Consider the following 18584-nt stretch of genomic DNA (forward strand, 5'->3'; position numbering starts at 1 on the left):
GCTGAAAAATCAGGGTGCAAAGCCACAAAAATAATAAAAGATTATTGAATTGAATAAAATGAAATTGAATGAAATAATTTATTGATTGATTCCCAACTTATTTGATTAATTTGGCGTTGAACTAAACCCGTGCAATCGGGGGGCATGTGCAGGATTAAAAAATCTGCCTGTCACAGTGGTACCCAAGAAAAGAGTTTAGCGAATGATGGGGAGGAGGGAGGGGGGGGAATTAATGATCACGGGTAGCAATAAAAACAATGATTCTTGACTTGCCCAACTCCGAGTGTGCTGCTGAATCCAGTGTCTGTTTCCCCTGCGTATTCTCCCTGGCACTTTGCATGCAGGCCGCTGATGTCAAACAAACGTTTGCTACGGCTGACTGATTCTCCTGGTTCTGCGGTTTTAAGATTATGTTGGTATTTCTGTTACTTAATTTTGACGATTAACCAGACATGGTACAGTAGAGACTGGAACTCAGCCTGGTTAGTACATGCATGAGACCATTGCCTCTTAGTAGGCCAGCAGGGGGACAGTCTAGAAATCTCTTGCCTCATAACAGTTATTATTATTATTATTTACTAGGGATTCGTATCCAGAACTTGTATCGATGTAAAACAATGTAAGAGAATACAGCACGTTCAAAACAAGCACTTGAAGATCTGTGCGACTGTATTCAATGGGAGGAGCTGAAAACCAAAGACGGGACAGAAGTTTTATGGCAAAAAAAACCGCACTCTGTACGACTGATTTTGTCTGTGCTGTCTTAAGGTTGTGTCAAATTCCTGGACTTCATGCAACCTCCGTTCAGGTAAGATTAGGTTACCCTTCTTACGTAATTACGATATTTAGGGATTCGACCTTAGCCTCTTAGCCATTGCAGATACGTTTTGCATGAAGGGAGGGAACGGGCTGAACCACAACTCCTTCACGCCATCTTGAAATCTGCCGCTTATGTTTATACGAGATGTTTTGCATTTTTGAAAGAAATATCTTGTCAGTAAAATAGCTCTTTCTCTAAAGCACAGATGCAGGCTGGTCTTTTTTTTCTGTGACTTAGCATCTGAGTATCTATGGTCCTACCGTATTCCGTATGCAGATTGCAGTCTAAAACTGGCTATTTTTGTGACGCAAGTAATTATGATGCCAGCCTAAGGTTAATCTTGAACCTTGACACTGCGGCCCTCCAGGACTGGAGTTAAACCTGCAGACACTGTGGCCCTCCAGGACTGGAGTTAAACCTGCAGACACTGCGGCCCTCCAGGACTGGAGTTAAACCTGCAAGCACTGCGGCCCTCCAGGACTGGAGTTAAACCTGCAGACACTGCAGCCCTCCAGGACTGGAGCTAAACCTGCAGACACTGCAGCCCTCCAGGACTGGAGCTAAACCTGCAGACACTGCAGCCCTCCAGGACTGGAGCTAAACCTGCACACACTGTGGCCCTCCAGGACTGGAGTTAAACCTGCAGACACTGCGGCCCTCCAGGACTGGGGTTAAACCTGCAGACACTGCGGCCCTCCAGGACTGGAGTTAAACCTGCAGACAGTGCGGCCCTCCAGGACTGGAGCTAAACCTGCAGACACTGTGGCCCTTCAGGACTGGAGTTTGAGACCCCTGCTTTAGCTTATTCCCAGACAATTGCACCCACTTCTAAATGCCACTTACATTACACAGTACTCTAGTTGGGAACACAGATAAAAATCAAATGAAGCAGTCAGGAATCTGCACAGTTGTTGTGGATAGTCATGAGTCATGGTGGAGTCAAAGGCGCATAGACACTGCCAGTGCATGTCTTTGAGATACTAATCCTGATTCTCGCGGCACATGTTAATGTTAATCAGATTAGGAGGGAACGAGGGACACTTCACAGGTTACTTAGCATTCTGGATCAGGAAAAGACTGTAGGAGTGTAGTTTCAGATAGAAAGCCACATGTAATATAAGTTCAGGGTAATGACTAGGCTGGTATTACCTTTATTAAAACTTTCAACTTACACAAAATTTAAAGTTTTGTTTGAAAAAAAACATGCATTGTGGGGAAAACATCAAGTTTTAACACATAAATAAAATATTAATGTCTACAGGGCAAGAATGCTGTTATGAATTTAGATGCAAACCTTGGTTTCCTGACTGCTCTGTGCGTACTGCTCACTTGAACTGATGTGTGAATAACGAGCACCTGCAAGTCATGAAATAAAACCTGTGCTTCTCTGCGTTAACCTTGATCTCTAAGCCCTTAAGGTAGAACAGGGATAGCCATTATGTCAGCACGACTAAGGATGAAAAAGGTGCACGAGGCTCATGTCTTTTGAAATTGGAACACCTGCCGTACATCAAGGGCTTGTGCGTCGAAACTTCTTTGAAACTGATATCTATGGTATTCTGTTCGTTGTTCCAGCTACACCGCAGAACAGAATACCATAGATGTGTGGTTGTGTGAGTCGCTCTGGATGAGAGTGTCTGCTAAATGTAATGTAACTGCTTCCTGCCTTGTACTGTTCTTATCATAATTTATTCAGTTTGTTCGGTGGTATGATTGAAAGCCTGCTTATTAAGTATGGGCATTTTGCTCTTGGTATGGACCGTTTTGCAGGGTGATTCTTGTTTTGTCTACACTGTGTGAAGTACTGTAATATTGCTTACCTGGCATGCCTATGAGTCTGACTGTTAAAATAAAGTTTGCACAGGGGCTAATAATTCATTTACAAATGCAATGGAGGGCAAATGGGGAAAAAATTAACCACAAACTTTCCAGGACTTTCAAAAAGGAACTAAGAAAACACATAACTCTGTTTCCATACATTCCTTTCAGAAAAGTAAGTACTTATTGCAACGAAAAGTAAAATAAAGGTGAAGATTCTGGTGAGACAAATACAGCCATTCAGGGTGTTCGAGTGATTGGAACAAAACATGTTTGGGTAAAAAAAAGCAAGCAAGGTTTGTTTAAATTAACTGGGGCAAATATGTCACTGGGATATGTATCTTTGAACAAAGATCTACTGCTTGCCTCGGGTCTACTGCTCTTCAAAAAGCAGCCAAGCGCCAAGTTAATTTGCAGGAAAACGGGATCTCACTCAGGATTTTGCGTGTACAGCACAACAGTTGGCTGTCTTTTTGTTCGCTTTCTTTACTTTCAGTGGAAACCTGAGCCGGAACGTTCCAGAAGTCGGCAGAGATGGGGACCTCGGGCAGGGCAGCGAAGTGAGCGGGCGGAGGTGTCAGGAGGTGAGTCTGCATTGTTTGTTGGACATGTGAAAATGGAGGACACATTCATCCCTTACAAAGAAATCACATGTTCAAAAATCACATGTGAACACCCAACATGTGAAGAGTTCACATGTGAACTATAAAAATAATCCCACTTGTAAAATGAGAGCGGAAAAGGGTAACCTGTGCTAAACCATGTTTTGTTTTTGCATGTGAAAAATTGTAGTTCAGATTTTAGAAAGTCAGTGACGTAAGATTGTGAATATGCAAATGACTCAATGTGACCTATATTCTATTTCACATGTGCATATTTAAAATCACTTGAAAGTGTTAAATTCACATATGAAATTGTGATTTTGACATGTCAAAAGTCAAATTACATTTTTTTCAGATATTTCTCGTAAGGCATTCCAAACCCTCTGCCACGGATTGGCTCATTTTAAGAGTTTTCTTGCAAGATCATGACCACATACTTTTTTGGGGCACTCAGATTTATCAAAGCCCCCTTCTCCAAAAAATATTTACAAAGCATCTGCCCAGCTTTAAAGAACAATCTCACAATGTTTCCACTATGTAGTAACAATGTTATAACATTGACAAAACATTCCTGTAACATAGGGCCTCATTCTCAAAACTTTTCTTGAATTATTCTTATTATTTCTTAAATTCGTAAAAAAAAAAAAAAAAAAATTTACTGAGAAAAACCAATATGGGATTCATTAAACATTTGCAGACCTTTGTCTCTAAGCTTATCCCAGGTGTATGACATGAATGTTGACTGTTTGTAAATTTTATGCACAGTCCTGATCCTGTGATTAGTTAATCCCTTATTTTAATATGAAAACTGCTCGTTATGGCACGATGACCGTTTTTGGCTTAAGGTAATTTTCACACCACGCCCCGATAAGTCGTTTGCATCGGTATCTCTCACTGGTCTCCCTGTCACAAGGTGTGTGCAGCGTCTGCACGGGCGGCGCAGGCGGTAGAGATGCAAAATACCTCCGACATCGCAGTGTTAGGAGCACAAAGCCGCTTGTGTCCGCGGCGATAACTCCGCTCCGCTCCGCAACGTCAAAGAGGACTTTCAGCCGAGGCCAAAGCAAGAGGTCCGCGCGACGCCTGTCGGTGCTTAACCGGAGAGACGGCTGCTCGATTTGCATTCGGATTCTACAGTTAACATGCAAATTCCGCTCTTTCGCGAGCTCCTCGCAGCGGAGGCGCGGACAGACCTTTGAGACCGCAGCACCGGCTGAGGTAAGGAAGCGTTTGCGCGACCTGCGACTTCTATCTTACTAAACGCACGGGGAAAATTCGGCTGCAAGGTCCCACTGCCATCTTGGCCGGGGCCTCGATAACAATGCTGCCTTTTGTGATGAGGGTGCTCATCGTTCCCCGCAATTCTCGTGAATGTCACGGGGATCCGGGAGGTTCTCGTGGACAGGAATTAATAGGCAACAACACTTTTGTCTGTTCTTCTGAAACTACTTCGCCGGGCGCCTATTTTGCTTCAAAAAAAAAAAAAGAGAGTGGCGATTAAATCAGTCCGTGAAACGTCTCCACCTGGCATGTAGAGAGGGGCTATTTACTGTCAATTTTCATACATGCCCAGCTGGAGGATAAGGTGTATCACCTGCAAACAGTACAGTAGATTTTACTATCCACACCACCTCCATGTAGCGTGGGCTGCATTAACGACACTGTAATTGTTGGAGTATACAGGTTTGTTGACAGCACTGAACATCGTTTTGAAACGTTGTGTAGGTGTGCGCTGGTTATTTGAAGAGGATGAACGGCATGCTGTTTCCATGGTTTCTCGCCTGCCCTCCTCCTCGAGCTGGAGAGCGTTTTCCACCAGACCCGGGTTTTGGATTCAATTACTTTTCTGCGCTTTACTGATCTCATCTGGTGCATTGGAACCAATTGAATACTCTCAAAAAGTGCAAACCATGCCTTCTGGTCATATTTGGCAGGTTCAGTTACACTAGGCAAGATCAACAGAGCACAGAAAAGTGTTTGAATCCAAAAAACATACGTATTTGACCCAGGTCTGGTTTCTAGTGCGGGTGGTTTCTAATTCTCTGTCGGGACGTTCCGGGGAATAACATCTGACTTTTTTTTTTCTTTTTTTTTGTCGCGTCGTACCGAACGGCCTACCTTGAACCTCTGGCTGGCTTCAGTCTGTGGCTCCCCATTGCGTTGCGGTGGCCTGTGGCAGATTCACTGGTGCAAGACCTCTGAGATGCAAACCAGACTTCTCCGGCCAAAATTCTAATAACTCGGCCGGTCTTTCTCACACGGCTGTCTCCGTTGGGAGTTCTGCGTGGGCGTGTGCAATCTCTCTCTCTCTCTCTCTCTCTCTCTCTCTCTCTCTCTCTCTCTCTCTCCCTCCTACAGATCTGTGAGTCAGCAGGAGCAGGGTAATTGTACAGTGCTCACTTTGGATAAACGGGCCATTTCAGACACGCTGCTTTGTAAACCTGGAACAGAACTAAAGGGCCATTCTCTCTCTCTGAAGGTAGGCTACTTGTGAATGAGTTTTCTGTAAAGCGTTACTTCCTATGAAGAACAGCTTACTGTGAACGACTGCTTCCTGTGAAGGACAGCGACTTTTAAAGGACTGCTTCCTGTGAAGGACATCAACATGTACAGTACATGTGACTGCATGAGCAGAGTTACAAAGTACAAGGAAATGGCTTCTTCAGCTGAGGTTGACCTTCTGGCTGTAGAAGTGGAAGAGGACATCTAAGTCTTCACTGCAGTGAGGGAGGGGTCTTGGAGCAGGTCATTAATGACATCATAGTAACTTCATGAGTGCCCTACGGCCTGACCCTCTTGTGTGAGCGTCATGTGCTCTGGTGAAGACTGTGTGTTGTTTCCATGGTAATAGATAATGTGTGGGGGTTTTTCTCTGCTCTGGTGCTTCCTTCCTTATTCCTGTGGTGTTGGATAACATTTTTAGATTTCAGTGTTTAGCAGATGCTCTTTATCACAGAGACCTGCGTGCATACTGGTTTAGGGCAGTGAGCACAGGTTGGGCTAGTAAACCCTTGATAAATGCTCTGCATTGCTTGAGCCAAGATGGAGTGTAAAGAGGTTCGCTTTCGTTCTGCGGCGGAAGAATACACGCGCGCTTCGGTCGCAAGCCGTTTTCTTTTCCGCCTGTGCCCCCGAGCGGTCGAGACGCGTCCCGGGGGCGTGGTTTCGGCGTGACGCGTCGCGGCGAATGAGAGCTCATCACCAGGGCTGCAAGAGCCAGTTCTGCCCTGGAATTGGTTCGGGGCTTAGATTGAACTTACCCCTCTCTAAACCTCTCCTGGCTGGCCTCAAATTAGGGGGGGGGCCCCCCTTGCCTCACGCCTTGAACTCTCATCGCCGTCGAGCGGCGGAGGGATATCATTGGCTCGCGTCGTTCCCGGTCGGCGGTGTCAGAGGAGAAACTGAAGCGCTTGGCGCGTGGGCTTCCCTGGCAACGGCGGTATCTTATCGCGCGGCGGGCGCAATAGAACCCTGAACGCTGCAGCATTTGCTTAAAGGTCCGACCCGCACCGGTGGGGGTGCGCTAGCCATCAGTCACAGTGAGTGATATTTCTGTATAGATTTATAGCTCCATAATGCTAGCATAATGAGTGATATGTTCCTATGGACTTGTAGGTCTATAATGCTAGCATAAGGAGTGATATTTCCCTATAGACTTATATCTCTATAATGGTGGTATAGTGAGTGATATTTCACTGTAGATTTATAGCTCTATAATTGTGGTATTGTGAGTGGTATTTTTCTATGGACTTACAGTTCTATAATAGTGGTATAGTGAGTGATATATCTGTATAGACTTATAGTTCTATAATAGTGGTATTGTGAATGGTATTTTTCTATGGAATTATAGTTTTATAATGGTGGTATAGTGAGTGATATTTCTGTTTAGACTTATAGTTCTAAAATGGTGGTATAGTGAATGCTATTTCTGTATAAACCTGTAGTTCTAAAATGGTGGTGTGGTCAGTGATATTTATCTAGCCTTGCTCTGTGTGCTTTCCTATTATGCTGGCTTTGAGCAGAAATGAGATTTATAATTGTGTTTGTTTGTTTGTGTGTGTGTGGTAGATCTAGAATCAGCTGTCAGAGGAACAAAGAGGACGAGGAGGAGGAGGCGTCACCGAAACGCCGACGAAGGTCTCATCGGAGGCGGCTGCACGACACGGACAGCACGGAGGCGGTCGCCACGGCGACGGCGAACAACAGGTCGGCCCCGCCCCCCTCGACTCGTCACAGGGCCTGGCTTAGGGTTGCTGGGTCGTATTTCAGCCCCCCGAACACGCGGCTGTCATTCTCCTGATTGTTAGCGATGTTCTCATTGATTGGTGGAGCTCCTCCTCTTTTTCCACCAGTAATGCCTTGTGCACACGGCTTGACCCTCAAAATCCTAACAGTATCCTGACAGAGAGCATCTCACATTTAAGGCTGGCCTTAATTTTCCAGTTTTGGTGGATTTGGCAACATCTGTGGTGACTGGTGGTCAAAGAGTTCCATTCAAAACGAAACTATTACTAGGAGCGCACAGCGCATAGAGATCTTATTTGTCTTAGGTAATCCAGCGGTAGCGTATTTTGGAGAAAGACTCAGTGCCCTAGCCCTGTTTTATTAATTAATTGCTAATAATAATGAATTAACTGTGATTCATGCCAATGCCTAACAGCATGGCTGAGACGGACAGGAGCATCGCCCAATCCCTGAGCCCGACCGCCAGTGAGGAGGGCCAGGAGGAGGGGGCGGACCCCGCGGTCTCCGGGGGCGATGAGAGCGGCCGGGAGGCGGGGCCAGCGGGCCGTGACCCTGAAACCGGCACCCGGGCGGAGAGCGAGGGGGAGGATGAGAAGAAGATAGGAGAGGAAGAGGAGGACGAGGAGGACGAGGAGCATGAAGAGCCAGAGGCTGTAGCACTGCAGAAGGACAAGGTCTGCTCATTTAACCTCAGCCTTTACAGATGTGTAAAAAGTATGGTTATGTGTTTGTGCAGCTTTAATTTGAGCTGGAAAATGCATTTTGCTCTTGCTCCATAAAATGGCCAAGCTTAAGAGATTAGCAACTGAGAAAGAAGATAACTGGGTTTTTGAGCAAGATAATTAACTAGGAAGAGGGAGAAGAACAGCTTCTCACGTCAGAAAAATAGGTTATTATTATTGATTTCAGACCGAGAAACCAGTGCTCTCAAAGGCCTTTGTTGAATAATCAGTTCAGTTTAATAAAAAGTTTAAAGAGCCAGAGAAGGGTTGGAAAAGAATGTTTAAAATCAAAGAGGGCTGTGAGAAATCAGCTGCGATAGCAAGGAAGACATTGTTGGAGAGAAAGATACATAACATTTGTTTCAGCAAGGTCTGTTTGAGTTGAGCCTCACCAAAATTACCGGGTAACTCTGTGAATGCACGTACCTTAGGCCTGTTCAGTCAGTTTGCGCTTTCTGTGACGTGATTTGAGCGACTCAGAGGGACGCGAACTCTTTCCCTCTCCAAGACCGGTCGATTTGAAAGAGAAGATGTTTTTACCCTGGTCCTGGAAGGCCAAAACAGTCTACTGGGTTTCATTTTCTTTCTGTGATTACCAAACAATTCAGTCCTCAGAAACCAGATGAGGTGAGCTAATGTAACTGTACGGGAGACCACTTAAGCTGATCACGTAAGTGGAGATTAACAATAAAAAACCTGCAGACCATGCAGCTCTCCAGGACCAGGGTTGAGCAGCCCTGGTTCAGACGATATGTGAAGGACGAACCCTGATGAACCCTCCTCTTCTCAGTATTTTCTCTCTCGCTTACTGAAAGGAAAGAACCGTTTAAAACCGGAGCTGCTTCCTGTGACGGAAGGAAAGCGCGAATCTCGTGAACCACTCGCTCGTTTGTGCGTCCTTTTGATTTGTGGATTTATTTCTCTTTTTCTGGATACAGGCGGGAGAGGCCGATAAGGAGAACGCGGTCGCTCCCCGGCCAAAAGAACAGGAGGGAGGTTTCCATGACGACGACGCTGCCGGCAAGCACGGGAAACCGGAGAGGTGGGGGGTCCTGAAGGCTTTAGCTGGCCAGCGCATCTCCTGATCCCACACAAGGCTGCGTTTTTTTAAACCTTGAACCTGAAGCTGAAATAAGACAGCACTGATGCACTTTAAAGTACTCAGTCCTGTATCTTACAGTGATGTGGACAGTGGACTGATTAGGTGGAATATGAGAAGGTTCATGAACAGGCCGCCATGTTCTCTCCGGTCTGAAAAGCGTTGGGCCGAAACCGATCTAGCCAATCAGCTGCCGGCAATGTTCTGTGCCATATTAAAAAATAAACGAACTAATACGAAACAGTACTTGGCATTGCGGACAAACGCTCGTAAAAACCAAAGAATTGTGCCAGCCACCTTCAGTGTCTGTGTGTCTGTGTGTCTGTGTGCGTGTGTGCGTGTGTGCGTGTGTGCGTGTGTGCGTGTGTGCGTGTGTGTGTGTGTGTGTCTGTGTGTGTGTGTGTGTGTGTGTGTGAGTGTGTGTGTGTGTGTGTGTGCGTGCGTGCGTGTGTCTCGCTCTCTCTCTCAGTCGTGGGAACCCGCTCTCGTCAGAGGCGCGGGAGGCAGAACGGAGGGCGGAGGAGGTGAAGCGTCGCCGCGGCGACCCTGAGAGCGAGGAGCTGAAGAGGATGAGGCAGGAGACCGAGGCGGAGCTGCAGGAGCTGAGGAAGAGGAGGGAGGAGAGGAGGAAGGTGCTGGAGGAGGCGGAGAAGCAGAAGAAGCGGGAAATGGAGGAGAGGAAGGCCAGGGAGGAGGTGAGCGTGAGGAGTCGTCTCAACTCCCGGCCTTATGCCCGGATTCAATCAACATTCGTCCTTAACTTTAACAAATTTAAAACATCAAAATTAAACATTTTAAATCCTGTTTTCCTTCACAAATAGAGTTTGGTGAGTTCAGCAATCACCAAAATGAATAAAAAATATTACGTTTTGCATTGGAGAAAAGTAATATTTGTGTTAACTGTATTTAATTTAGAATCAGTTATGGACGAAATTCGATTGAATTCAGTCCACAGTTTAGTTTTTTGGGGTTGCCTGTTGTGATGGACGGAGCAGAGCTCAATACGGCCAGTCTGTCTTCCGCAGGAGGAGAAGAGGCAGATGAAGGAGGGGATCGAGCGGAGGAGGGCGGAGGCCGCGGAGAAGAGGCAGAAGACGGACGGGGAGGCCGCCAAGCCCTTCGTGTGCGTCGGCCCGCGGGGGTCCTCCCTGAAGGTTCGGTCTCTCGTGGGGGGCGGGGGGGGTGGGGGGGTGGGGGGGGGGGTGCGAGAGCGCCCGTGGCACGTGCTGTTAACTATTTGCATGGGTAGGACGCGCAGTCAAAGGAGCACCTGCACGTTTACCCCCTGGCGCTGGTGCACGTGCACGCCTCTGATCACAATACCCTTCACGGTGACATGCTTGGAATCGCTCCGTCGTGCAAACTCGTTTCGGTAAAGACGGGGTTTCTCGCTGACGTTAAAATTTGAAAAAACGGCAATCCCTTTCGCTGACGTGGGCGTCGTTTGTCGTCGCCGTGTAATTTCCTGCCCTGTGTTTTTTTTTTCAGATTGGGGACAGGGCGGAATTTTTGAACAAGTCTGCCCAGAAAAGGTGAGGCATTCGAGCCTTTCCTTCGTCTGTTCCCTCAGTCTTCACATTCTACGCAATATGTGGCTTTTACCAGCTGCTGTGGAAAGATATTTAAGAGGGCCATGCACCTGTGCTTTGAGTCTTCACAGTAACCATGGCCATGCAGACTAATCTGCTGACATAAAATGGTATTTAGCAGATGAAAAACAGTATTGTATTGGTACCAGGGATATTATAGACAAACCAGATGGTTGACTCAGTCATTCTCAGCATGAAAGTCTCCCTACCACTGATGCAGGAACATTCTGATTTCATGCATCTTCTTGTATGCATCTTGGTCACCAAGTGCACCGGAAACTTCTGTTACCAACTAAAGCCTCCTGTTGTTATGGAAACAGGAGGATGGAATGTAATAGGAGTCGACCGTCTGTCTTTGGCCTTTCGATAGTCTTTCATTTAGTCATCACCCTTATTCTTTCAGCATATCTGTGCCGGTGCTTTCTAATGTTCAAATGAACAAGCTTAAATCCACAAGCAAATTAATTACCATTAATATGTCAGAGCATTGTGCATCTGCTGTGTAAAATTAATCGTATGTGTTTGCCCATTATTACAGCAGCACATTGAAGACGTCACACACGCCGACCATCTCCAAGATCGACAACAGACTCGAGCAGTACAACACCGCACTCCAGGTAAGGCCCACAATGCCAGGAAACGCAGATGCAATAGAATTCCAGTTCATCTAATCTCAACATGCCATAGAATTCAGAATTTCTCCTGACCCACCCCAGTTTTCTTGCTTGTCAAAGTTGAAAACTGTCAATCATTTTTTTAAAATAAATAAATACACTGCTGTGATATATGTATCGCTGTATGTTTACAAAGTGCCCACCTGGACGGTGTATTGCAGTGTATTTGTGGTATATTTATCATTATATGTTCACACACACTGACGGTGTATTGCAGCGTATTCGTTTTAAATAAGGGCTCTTGTACCCCCTCTCTGTGCGGTCCCAGAGGGAGGCCCGGCCCTCCCGCCTGGCGCTGGACCTGCCCGTGGTGACTGACGGGATCCGCAGCCTCAAGACCCGCTGGGAGGAGGGGGACGTGATCGGGAACGTCAACATCAACAAGGTAGCGGCCGTGACCCCGCCCGCCTGTGGGTGGCTAGCCCTCAGCCCCGCCCACATCCATGCACTTCCTGTGAGGTGTGTCGTCCTCAGCCCCGCCCACATGCAGGCACTTCCTGTGGATGGCTAGCCCTCAGCCCCACCCACATGCAGGCACTTCCTGTGGGGTGAACGTGTGGACTCTCCCGTGCACCTGCCGGAAATTTCCTCTGTCATTATGGGAAAATGGGCCAAATTTTCAGGTGAATCTGATCTGGTCTACTGATCAGATAAAATTTTGGGGTGACTTTCCCCTTTGATTGAGCGTATGATTACACAGATTACTCAACTGAGAAGCGGTTGCTGATTTATTTGGTGGAAACAGAAAAAAGCTGAGTCGTCGGCTATCCAGGGCCAGGGATGAGAACCACTCTTCTGGGAAATCCTTTATTCGATGCCAGCACAATCACTTGGGGGGGGGGGGAGGGGCTTAGGGACCCTCATCCTCAGTGGCCAATGGGGACTTAGACCCTGTAAACTGAGCTCCGCCCCCGTGTCTGTCTGCCCGCCCCCGCTAAGGAATCAGCCCATGTGAAGATCGCCGTGGCCGAGCTCATCAGCGACTGGCTCCACCGGGCCCCCGAAGCCCCCAAATCCCCGGGAGGGATGCCTGCCGTAAGTCCCGCCCCCTTACCACTCAGACCGCCACGGCCCGTGCTCGTCTCCGTCTGTGTTCCGCACCGTTTCATTATTAAGACACTTAACATGTGCAGAACCTTTTAACGCACACACACAATTAATTACACGAACGATTGGTGCAAAACAAATGCCACGACCAATCAGTGTTCATGTTATTGGTTAGGCGCATGCTAAAAGGATTTGCACGTGCTAAAGGTCAGGCCCTATGATGGCTTTGGTAAAATGTTTGCACATATAATTAGCAATAAGGTTATGATTACTGATTTAGCTCACTGCTACTGTTGCAGTGAATTCTTGAGAAAGTTTAGCCCCTGCTAACATTATCATGAACCTTGCTGTCCCCTGCTGGACAACCCAGGTATCTCACAGCTATAGTTGCATGTGCTGGAGGGCATGCAACACACACATTATACAGTAAACACGCACCGGAGGTTTCACACTCTCAAGCGTGAAAAATCAGACGATGTTATTACCTTTTTGGGCTCAGGCTGCTCCAGGCTGCAGTGGCTGGATCATACAGGAGCTGCTAAAATAAAATTTCCATTTCAAATTCAGTACCTTCTCAGGCACATCATAAAATCAACCCATTTCAATATGCTTTGCCACTCAAAAGTGTCTCCAGCCAGGTGGTAGGCGTTTAAGTCCCGAAGCTGGTTGCTAATTTTTACTAGCCCTGTCTGTGCTACATCTAGTGCCGTACCCACAAACCCTTCCACCAGTTACAGCTCTACATCCTTAAACCTTTGTGTGTGCATTTTTATAAGTGGCTCTGCAAGAGAACGGCCGTCAGTTCGCCTGGATGCAAAGGTGATGTCGGTGTTCACTAACAGTGAATGTAGTCCAAACTTCTTGACTCCCAAGTGACAGTTTCTCCTGTGGTTAGCTTTCGCGCAAAAGCTCAAAGGGCTTTTTGAACGCAAGAGCAAAAGTAGCTATTCAGCCAAATTAATTTTTTTAGTTACTTTTTTTTCAGGTTGTACCAGAATGCCGATTCTTACTGTTTTTATTAGTTTCGTCTTCATTTGCTTGCTATTTCTCTTGATTATTGCAATCACTCCATTGTTTTATTTTTATTTAAAAGAATTTTCCATCATTATTGTTTTGTTGTCTTTAGTGTGACACTGTTGCCGTGCCGTGTTCTGTGCTCTCATTGGCAGGACCTGAAACCTGGTGATGTCACCAACAAGCGCAGCCTATGGGAGAACATGAGCTCCGCCCCAAAGGTGAGTGTGTGCACATGGTGGGGTGGGGGTGGGGGTGGGGTGGGGGGGGAGTCATTTAACACATCATGCGACCAGGACGCAGGTCCCGTTAAAGAGCGGTCTTCTCTCAGCTCTGTGACAGGCAGCCCCTGCAGGGCGGAGCCTGGTTAATTATGGTGGAGGCATTTCCTACTAATAAGAATATAATAATAACAATAATAATAATAATAATAATAATTTGACCTCTTCAGTCCCAGAACGTCACATAAACCGTTTGTGCGCACAGCAGTTACAAAGGGCAGTCAGTCAGCTAAGGGATCGCCAGAGCCATGTATTCACCTCCGCACTCGTTGCTCCGCCCAACCCCGCCCAAAACTCCACCCCCCTGGCCAGTGGGATTCACACCGCGTTCCCAGGGGGAGCCGCCTCCGAGCCAGCGATCCCAGTTTTGTTAGTCAAGTTATTCGCTCCAGTTCAAAAGTCAGTTTCGTTGGGGAAAATGGACGGCGTTCAAAGAGCCTGAATTATTGAAATGTTAAATGGCAGGAGTCACCAGTCCTACCAGTTACCGCTTCTTATGCGACTTTCCTCGGGCGTTTGTCTGTGTAGACTCTCTGTCTAATAGATGAATTCTTAAACCGCCTGGCGGTAGTCGCCTCACAACCGGACGGAAATTTAAGTGGGGCGTTTCCCTGACGTTATTTAAACGTTTGTCGTCAGCCGGCGCGGCGGCGACTGTACTTCGCGCGCTTGCTGCAACACCAGCCTGCACGCGTTCCTACGAGCAGCAACCTTAACAGACCAGGCTCGACAGTGCGCCTGTTACGCTCGGATATCACTCTGGATTTGTTAGCTGAGGAGGTGTCGTCATGTTTGAGTTGCACGTGAGCTTTGAGTACGGTAAGTAATCACCTGTGTGCTGTGCTGGTATGTGCAATGCAAAGGTTCCGGTTTCAGCTGAAGGGAATGATTCCAGACACCGGTGGCCTTCACTGTGAATGTCAAATAAAGACCAACAAGCCGCTGTGACATCTCACCTTATAATGAAGCTGTTTGATGGAAAGCCTGACTATCTGTCTGTCTTTAACCTTTTTTGCAGACGCCAGATGGAGACGTGAGCAAGCCGGTCGCCAACGGTAAGGGCGTCGGATGCCAGACGGGGGGAAAAGGGGGGTGGGGGGTAGCGGGGGTGTGACCCGACGAGCGCTCATATCGGCCGCTGCCCATTCACGAGCGCGGAGGTCATGAGAAACCGCGGGCCCGTTAAAGGGCAAGGTCGAGGAGCGGGCGGGTGTGATTGACAGCGTGGGCCCAGCGTGGCCCCTCCCCCAGGCCCTCGCCCACCAACTAGCCCCCCCCCCCCCCCCCCCCCAACGACGAGGCCAGACCGCCATAAATCAGAGTCTCGCGCCCGGCTCCCCGTCCGCGGCGGGTCTGGGGAATGCGGGCCGCTCTATATTTAAGCGGCGCAGCCGCGACCTTGAGCCGCGGCGCAGAGAAGCCCAGCAGGGCCCGGGCCGCACATGCCGTGCCCTCCCACCTGGATTCCGGCTTGCCCCCCCCAGCGCAGCTGTCCGATTGTCACATTACGGGCGAGCGCGGGGCGAGATTAGCAGGACATTACAGCCCCAAGTGGAGAATGCGGGGGGGAGCGGGGAGCGGGGAGGGCAAGGCACCGCGGGTAAAACGGTACGAACCCTCTCTCTCCCGCCCGGGGGAATTCAAGTCTCAGCACAGACTCGGCCTGATCCCTACCATCCCGTCCTCTGGATAGGAGTCAGCTTTAGCCCGGCCCCAGCAAAGCTCAAGCAAAAAGTGTTAAGCACTGAGCAGAGCTCTAAATCAGTCTGACAGACACGCCCCTGGTAACCTCGCAGACACGCCCCCGGTAACCCCACAGACACGCCCTCGGTAACCCCACAGACACGCCCCCGATAACCCCACAGACACGCCCTCGGTAACCCCACAGACACGCCCTCGGTAACCCCACAGACACGCCCCCGGTAACCCCACAGACATGCCCCCGGTAACCCCACAGACACGCCCCCGGTAACCTGGTCCCCGGCCAGTTGAAATAACTTAAGTGAAGGGCAAATAACAGCCGAGCAGCCAATGATCGTCCAGACCTCAAGGTGCATGCCACTGCTCCATGAGGCAGCACCTGCGGATTCCCAGCACACACACACACCACACACATACACACACACACACGCACACATGCATGCACACACACACACACACACCACACACATACACACACACACATACACACACACACACACACACACGCATGCACGCGCACACACACACATACATACACATGCATGCACACACACACACACACGCATGCACGCACACATGCATGCACACATACACACACATGCATGCACACACACACACGCATGCACGCACACATGCATGCACACATACACACACGCACAAATGCATGCACACACACACACACACACGCATTCACGCACACATACATGCACACGCACGCACGCACATGCACACACCACACACGCATGCACACACACGCACACATGCATGCACACACACACCACACATGCATGCACACACACACCACACACGCATGCACACACACGCCGGGGAATGGGCACAAAAGGTCAATTCACAGCTCTTGCTTTGAGCTCTGGCTCACAGTGAAAGAATTTAGCACCCAACAGACTTAGCAAACACACAAAGCGAGAGGTCAGGATAAATAGGCTTTTTATTTTTTCCAGACAAGCGCTCGCGTTGTTTTGTGTTTCGTGAATCTGCAATGTCATCTGGACCGCTGTGGGAAGTAGACATCTCTCTCCCCCCATGCATAAGCTGGACTGCAGTCAAATCCATTTTAATTCTGTCAATCTGGGACAGTGGGAAATAAGGGAACAAATCCAAGTCACAATATTGTTCAATGTTTTTTTTCAATTGATGGGCTTAATTTATTTCATGAACGGTTTACATATAAATGGAATTGGCCCCAACCTTGGCCCTGCGATACTAACATATTTGTGCTCTCTCCAGTAAAGACTCAGCTTCATTATGCTTTTAATGGTTAAACGATGCTCCGGTAAATGTTATTATTTATATTTGCATTAAGTTTCCGGTCTGATGTGCACGTGTTAATACATGACTTGGATGCTGTTTTATTTATTCACGGAAAATATTAATTTGTTACAAATAGAAATGTATTCTATTTGTTTTTGCTAACATTTATTCCGGTGTAATGGATGTTGTTACTGCGTTTCTTTTCAGGAAAGGCTCCGGTTTGACCGCTACACATTCCGAATTCCATTTCCAAACGGGAACTGTGCTTTGCTGCTCAGCGAATACAGGACTACTGTTGCTAAACACTCCGCGACGTTGGCTTCACTTCAGCGCACATCCCAACGTGTTCGGCGACGCTAGCGACCGCAAAGGATGATTTTATGGAAACAAAAACTAAAGTATTTCAACGCTGCCCTCCTGGAATGCGCGCATCTCTTTACCCTGCCGGGAAGCACAACAGCAATGAAAATACGAGCTGCCGCTGTCACTGAAACGAGTGATGACGTTTTAATTAGTCAAAGAATATGAAACTAATCGCCAGCTCGTGCAGCCCTTAAAACTCCAGTGTAACTGTAATCCAATCCAGAATACTATACAAGCTTTGTCGAAACATGTATCTCCAAATTTATTTTAATAACTTGTCGAAATTGGATTAATTCTACTAAGAAATTAAATGGAACACAGACTACTCAACGCAACTTGGTCAACACTCAACACTTGCTCAGCTAAACATTTCCCAGTCCTGACAATAAATCTAAAAGACTAAATAATTAGTTGCTCATTTAGTTCAGGTGTGATGGGACCATTTGAACTGTAGTGCATTCCTTTTATTAAGACATTTTAGTGTATTGTACAGGCATCAAGTTATGTGAAGTGAATTTCCAGTGGTTGTTGTCTACGCATTCTGGGTATGTGCACTGGTGGGGATAGCTTCATACAAGACCAATGTTACTTCAGAATTATATCATTGACTCTTTTAGAGGAATAAATGGGTATATACCTAAAGATTTGTCTCATGGTTTTTTCTGTTTTCTCTGTGGGATTTGGAATGGATACTCCAAATAAATTTTGATTCAGTCAAATGCTGAATCCAGCACAAAAAAACAACAGCAAACAAAAAAACCAAATAGATAATTTGACGCATTTTATAAATACAAACATGAAACGTGTATATAGACATCAATAATATCAAATGAAAGAATAAAAACGTAAAATAGGTGAAAAGGTCAGTGCTATTGTTGTCTGAATATCACTTATTTTGCTATTGCATCCACTGTGACTCTGAAGTGTCTGTTTCAGGGTCAGATATGTTTGTGACATTAAAGTCATGTGCCATTTCTTTCCACCACAAGATTAGCATGTCATTTCTGTTCAGTCACCTGCAGTGTGAAATGTTTACCCTGGGGATTCCATATTCTTTTAAATGAGTAGTTTCCCCATTTTCTCATATGGTGCAATTCACTATGGCAGGCAATTACCAAAATATTACCGCTTGCTATTTATTACTATTTGTTCCAGGGACATGATTCTCGGGTTCAGATAAACCAACTCTTTGGCATTCAGGTGAACCCAAATCCCTTAAAAACGGAAGTATTTTCACCAAAATAAAAGTCTTGTCCTGGATTTGACATCTTTCAAAACAGAAAATATGAAATTCGAAACTCCCATGTCACGATTTTTATTTTAAGTTACTACCGCTT

General features: G+C 47.1%; 1 protein-coding gene across 3 annotated transcripts; it reads left to right on the top strand.

The window, feature by feature from the left end:
* The first annotated feature begins 4127 nt into the window (after nucleotides 1–4127).
* On the top strand, nucleotides 4128–17889 carry LOC118219293 (caldesmon, smooth muscle-like). Of its 3 annotated transcripts, none has more exons than XM_035402364.1 (13): nucleotides 4128–4458; nucleotides 7309–7446; nucleotides 7901–8159; nucleotides 9146–9249; nucleotides 9776–10001; nucleotides 10332–10460; nucleotides 10795–10838; nucleotides 11434–11512; nucleotides 11838–11954; nucleotides 12509–12604; nucleotides 13786–13851; nucleotides 14930–14966; nucleotides 17092–17889. In XM_035402364.1, exons 3-13 carry the CDS (start codon nucleotides 7902–7904, stop codon nucleotides 17106–17108), a joined length of 1173 nt encoding a protein of 390 aa, XP_035258255.1. In that variant the 5' UTR covers nucleotides 4128–4458; nucleotides 7309–7446; nucleotide 7901; the 3' UTR covers nucleotides 17109–17889. The 3 variants fall into 3 exon arrangements, with proteins under 3 accessions (XP_035258255.1, XP_035258254.1, XP_035258253.1); XM_035402363.1 differs by lacking the exon at nucleotides 4128–4458 and adding an exon at nucleotides 5564–5719; XM_035402362.1 differs by lacking the exon at nucleotides 4128–4458 and adding an exon at nucleotides 5822–6779.
* The last annotated feature ends 695 nt before the right edge of the window (nucleotides 17890–18584 follow it).

Source organism: Anguilla anguilla, chromosome 19, assembly GCF_013347855.1.
Source record: "Anguilla anguilla isolate fAngAng1 chromosome 19, fAngAng1.pri, whole genome shotgun sequence".
Taxonomy (NCBI): Eukaryota; Metazoa; Chordata; class Actinopteri; order Anguilliformes; family Anguillidae; genus Anguilla; species Anguilla anguilla.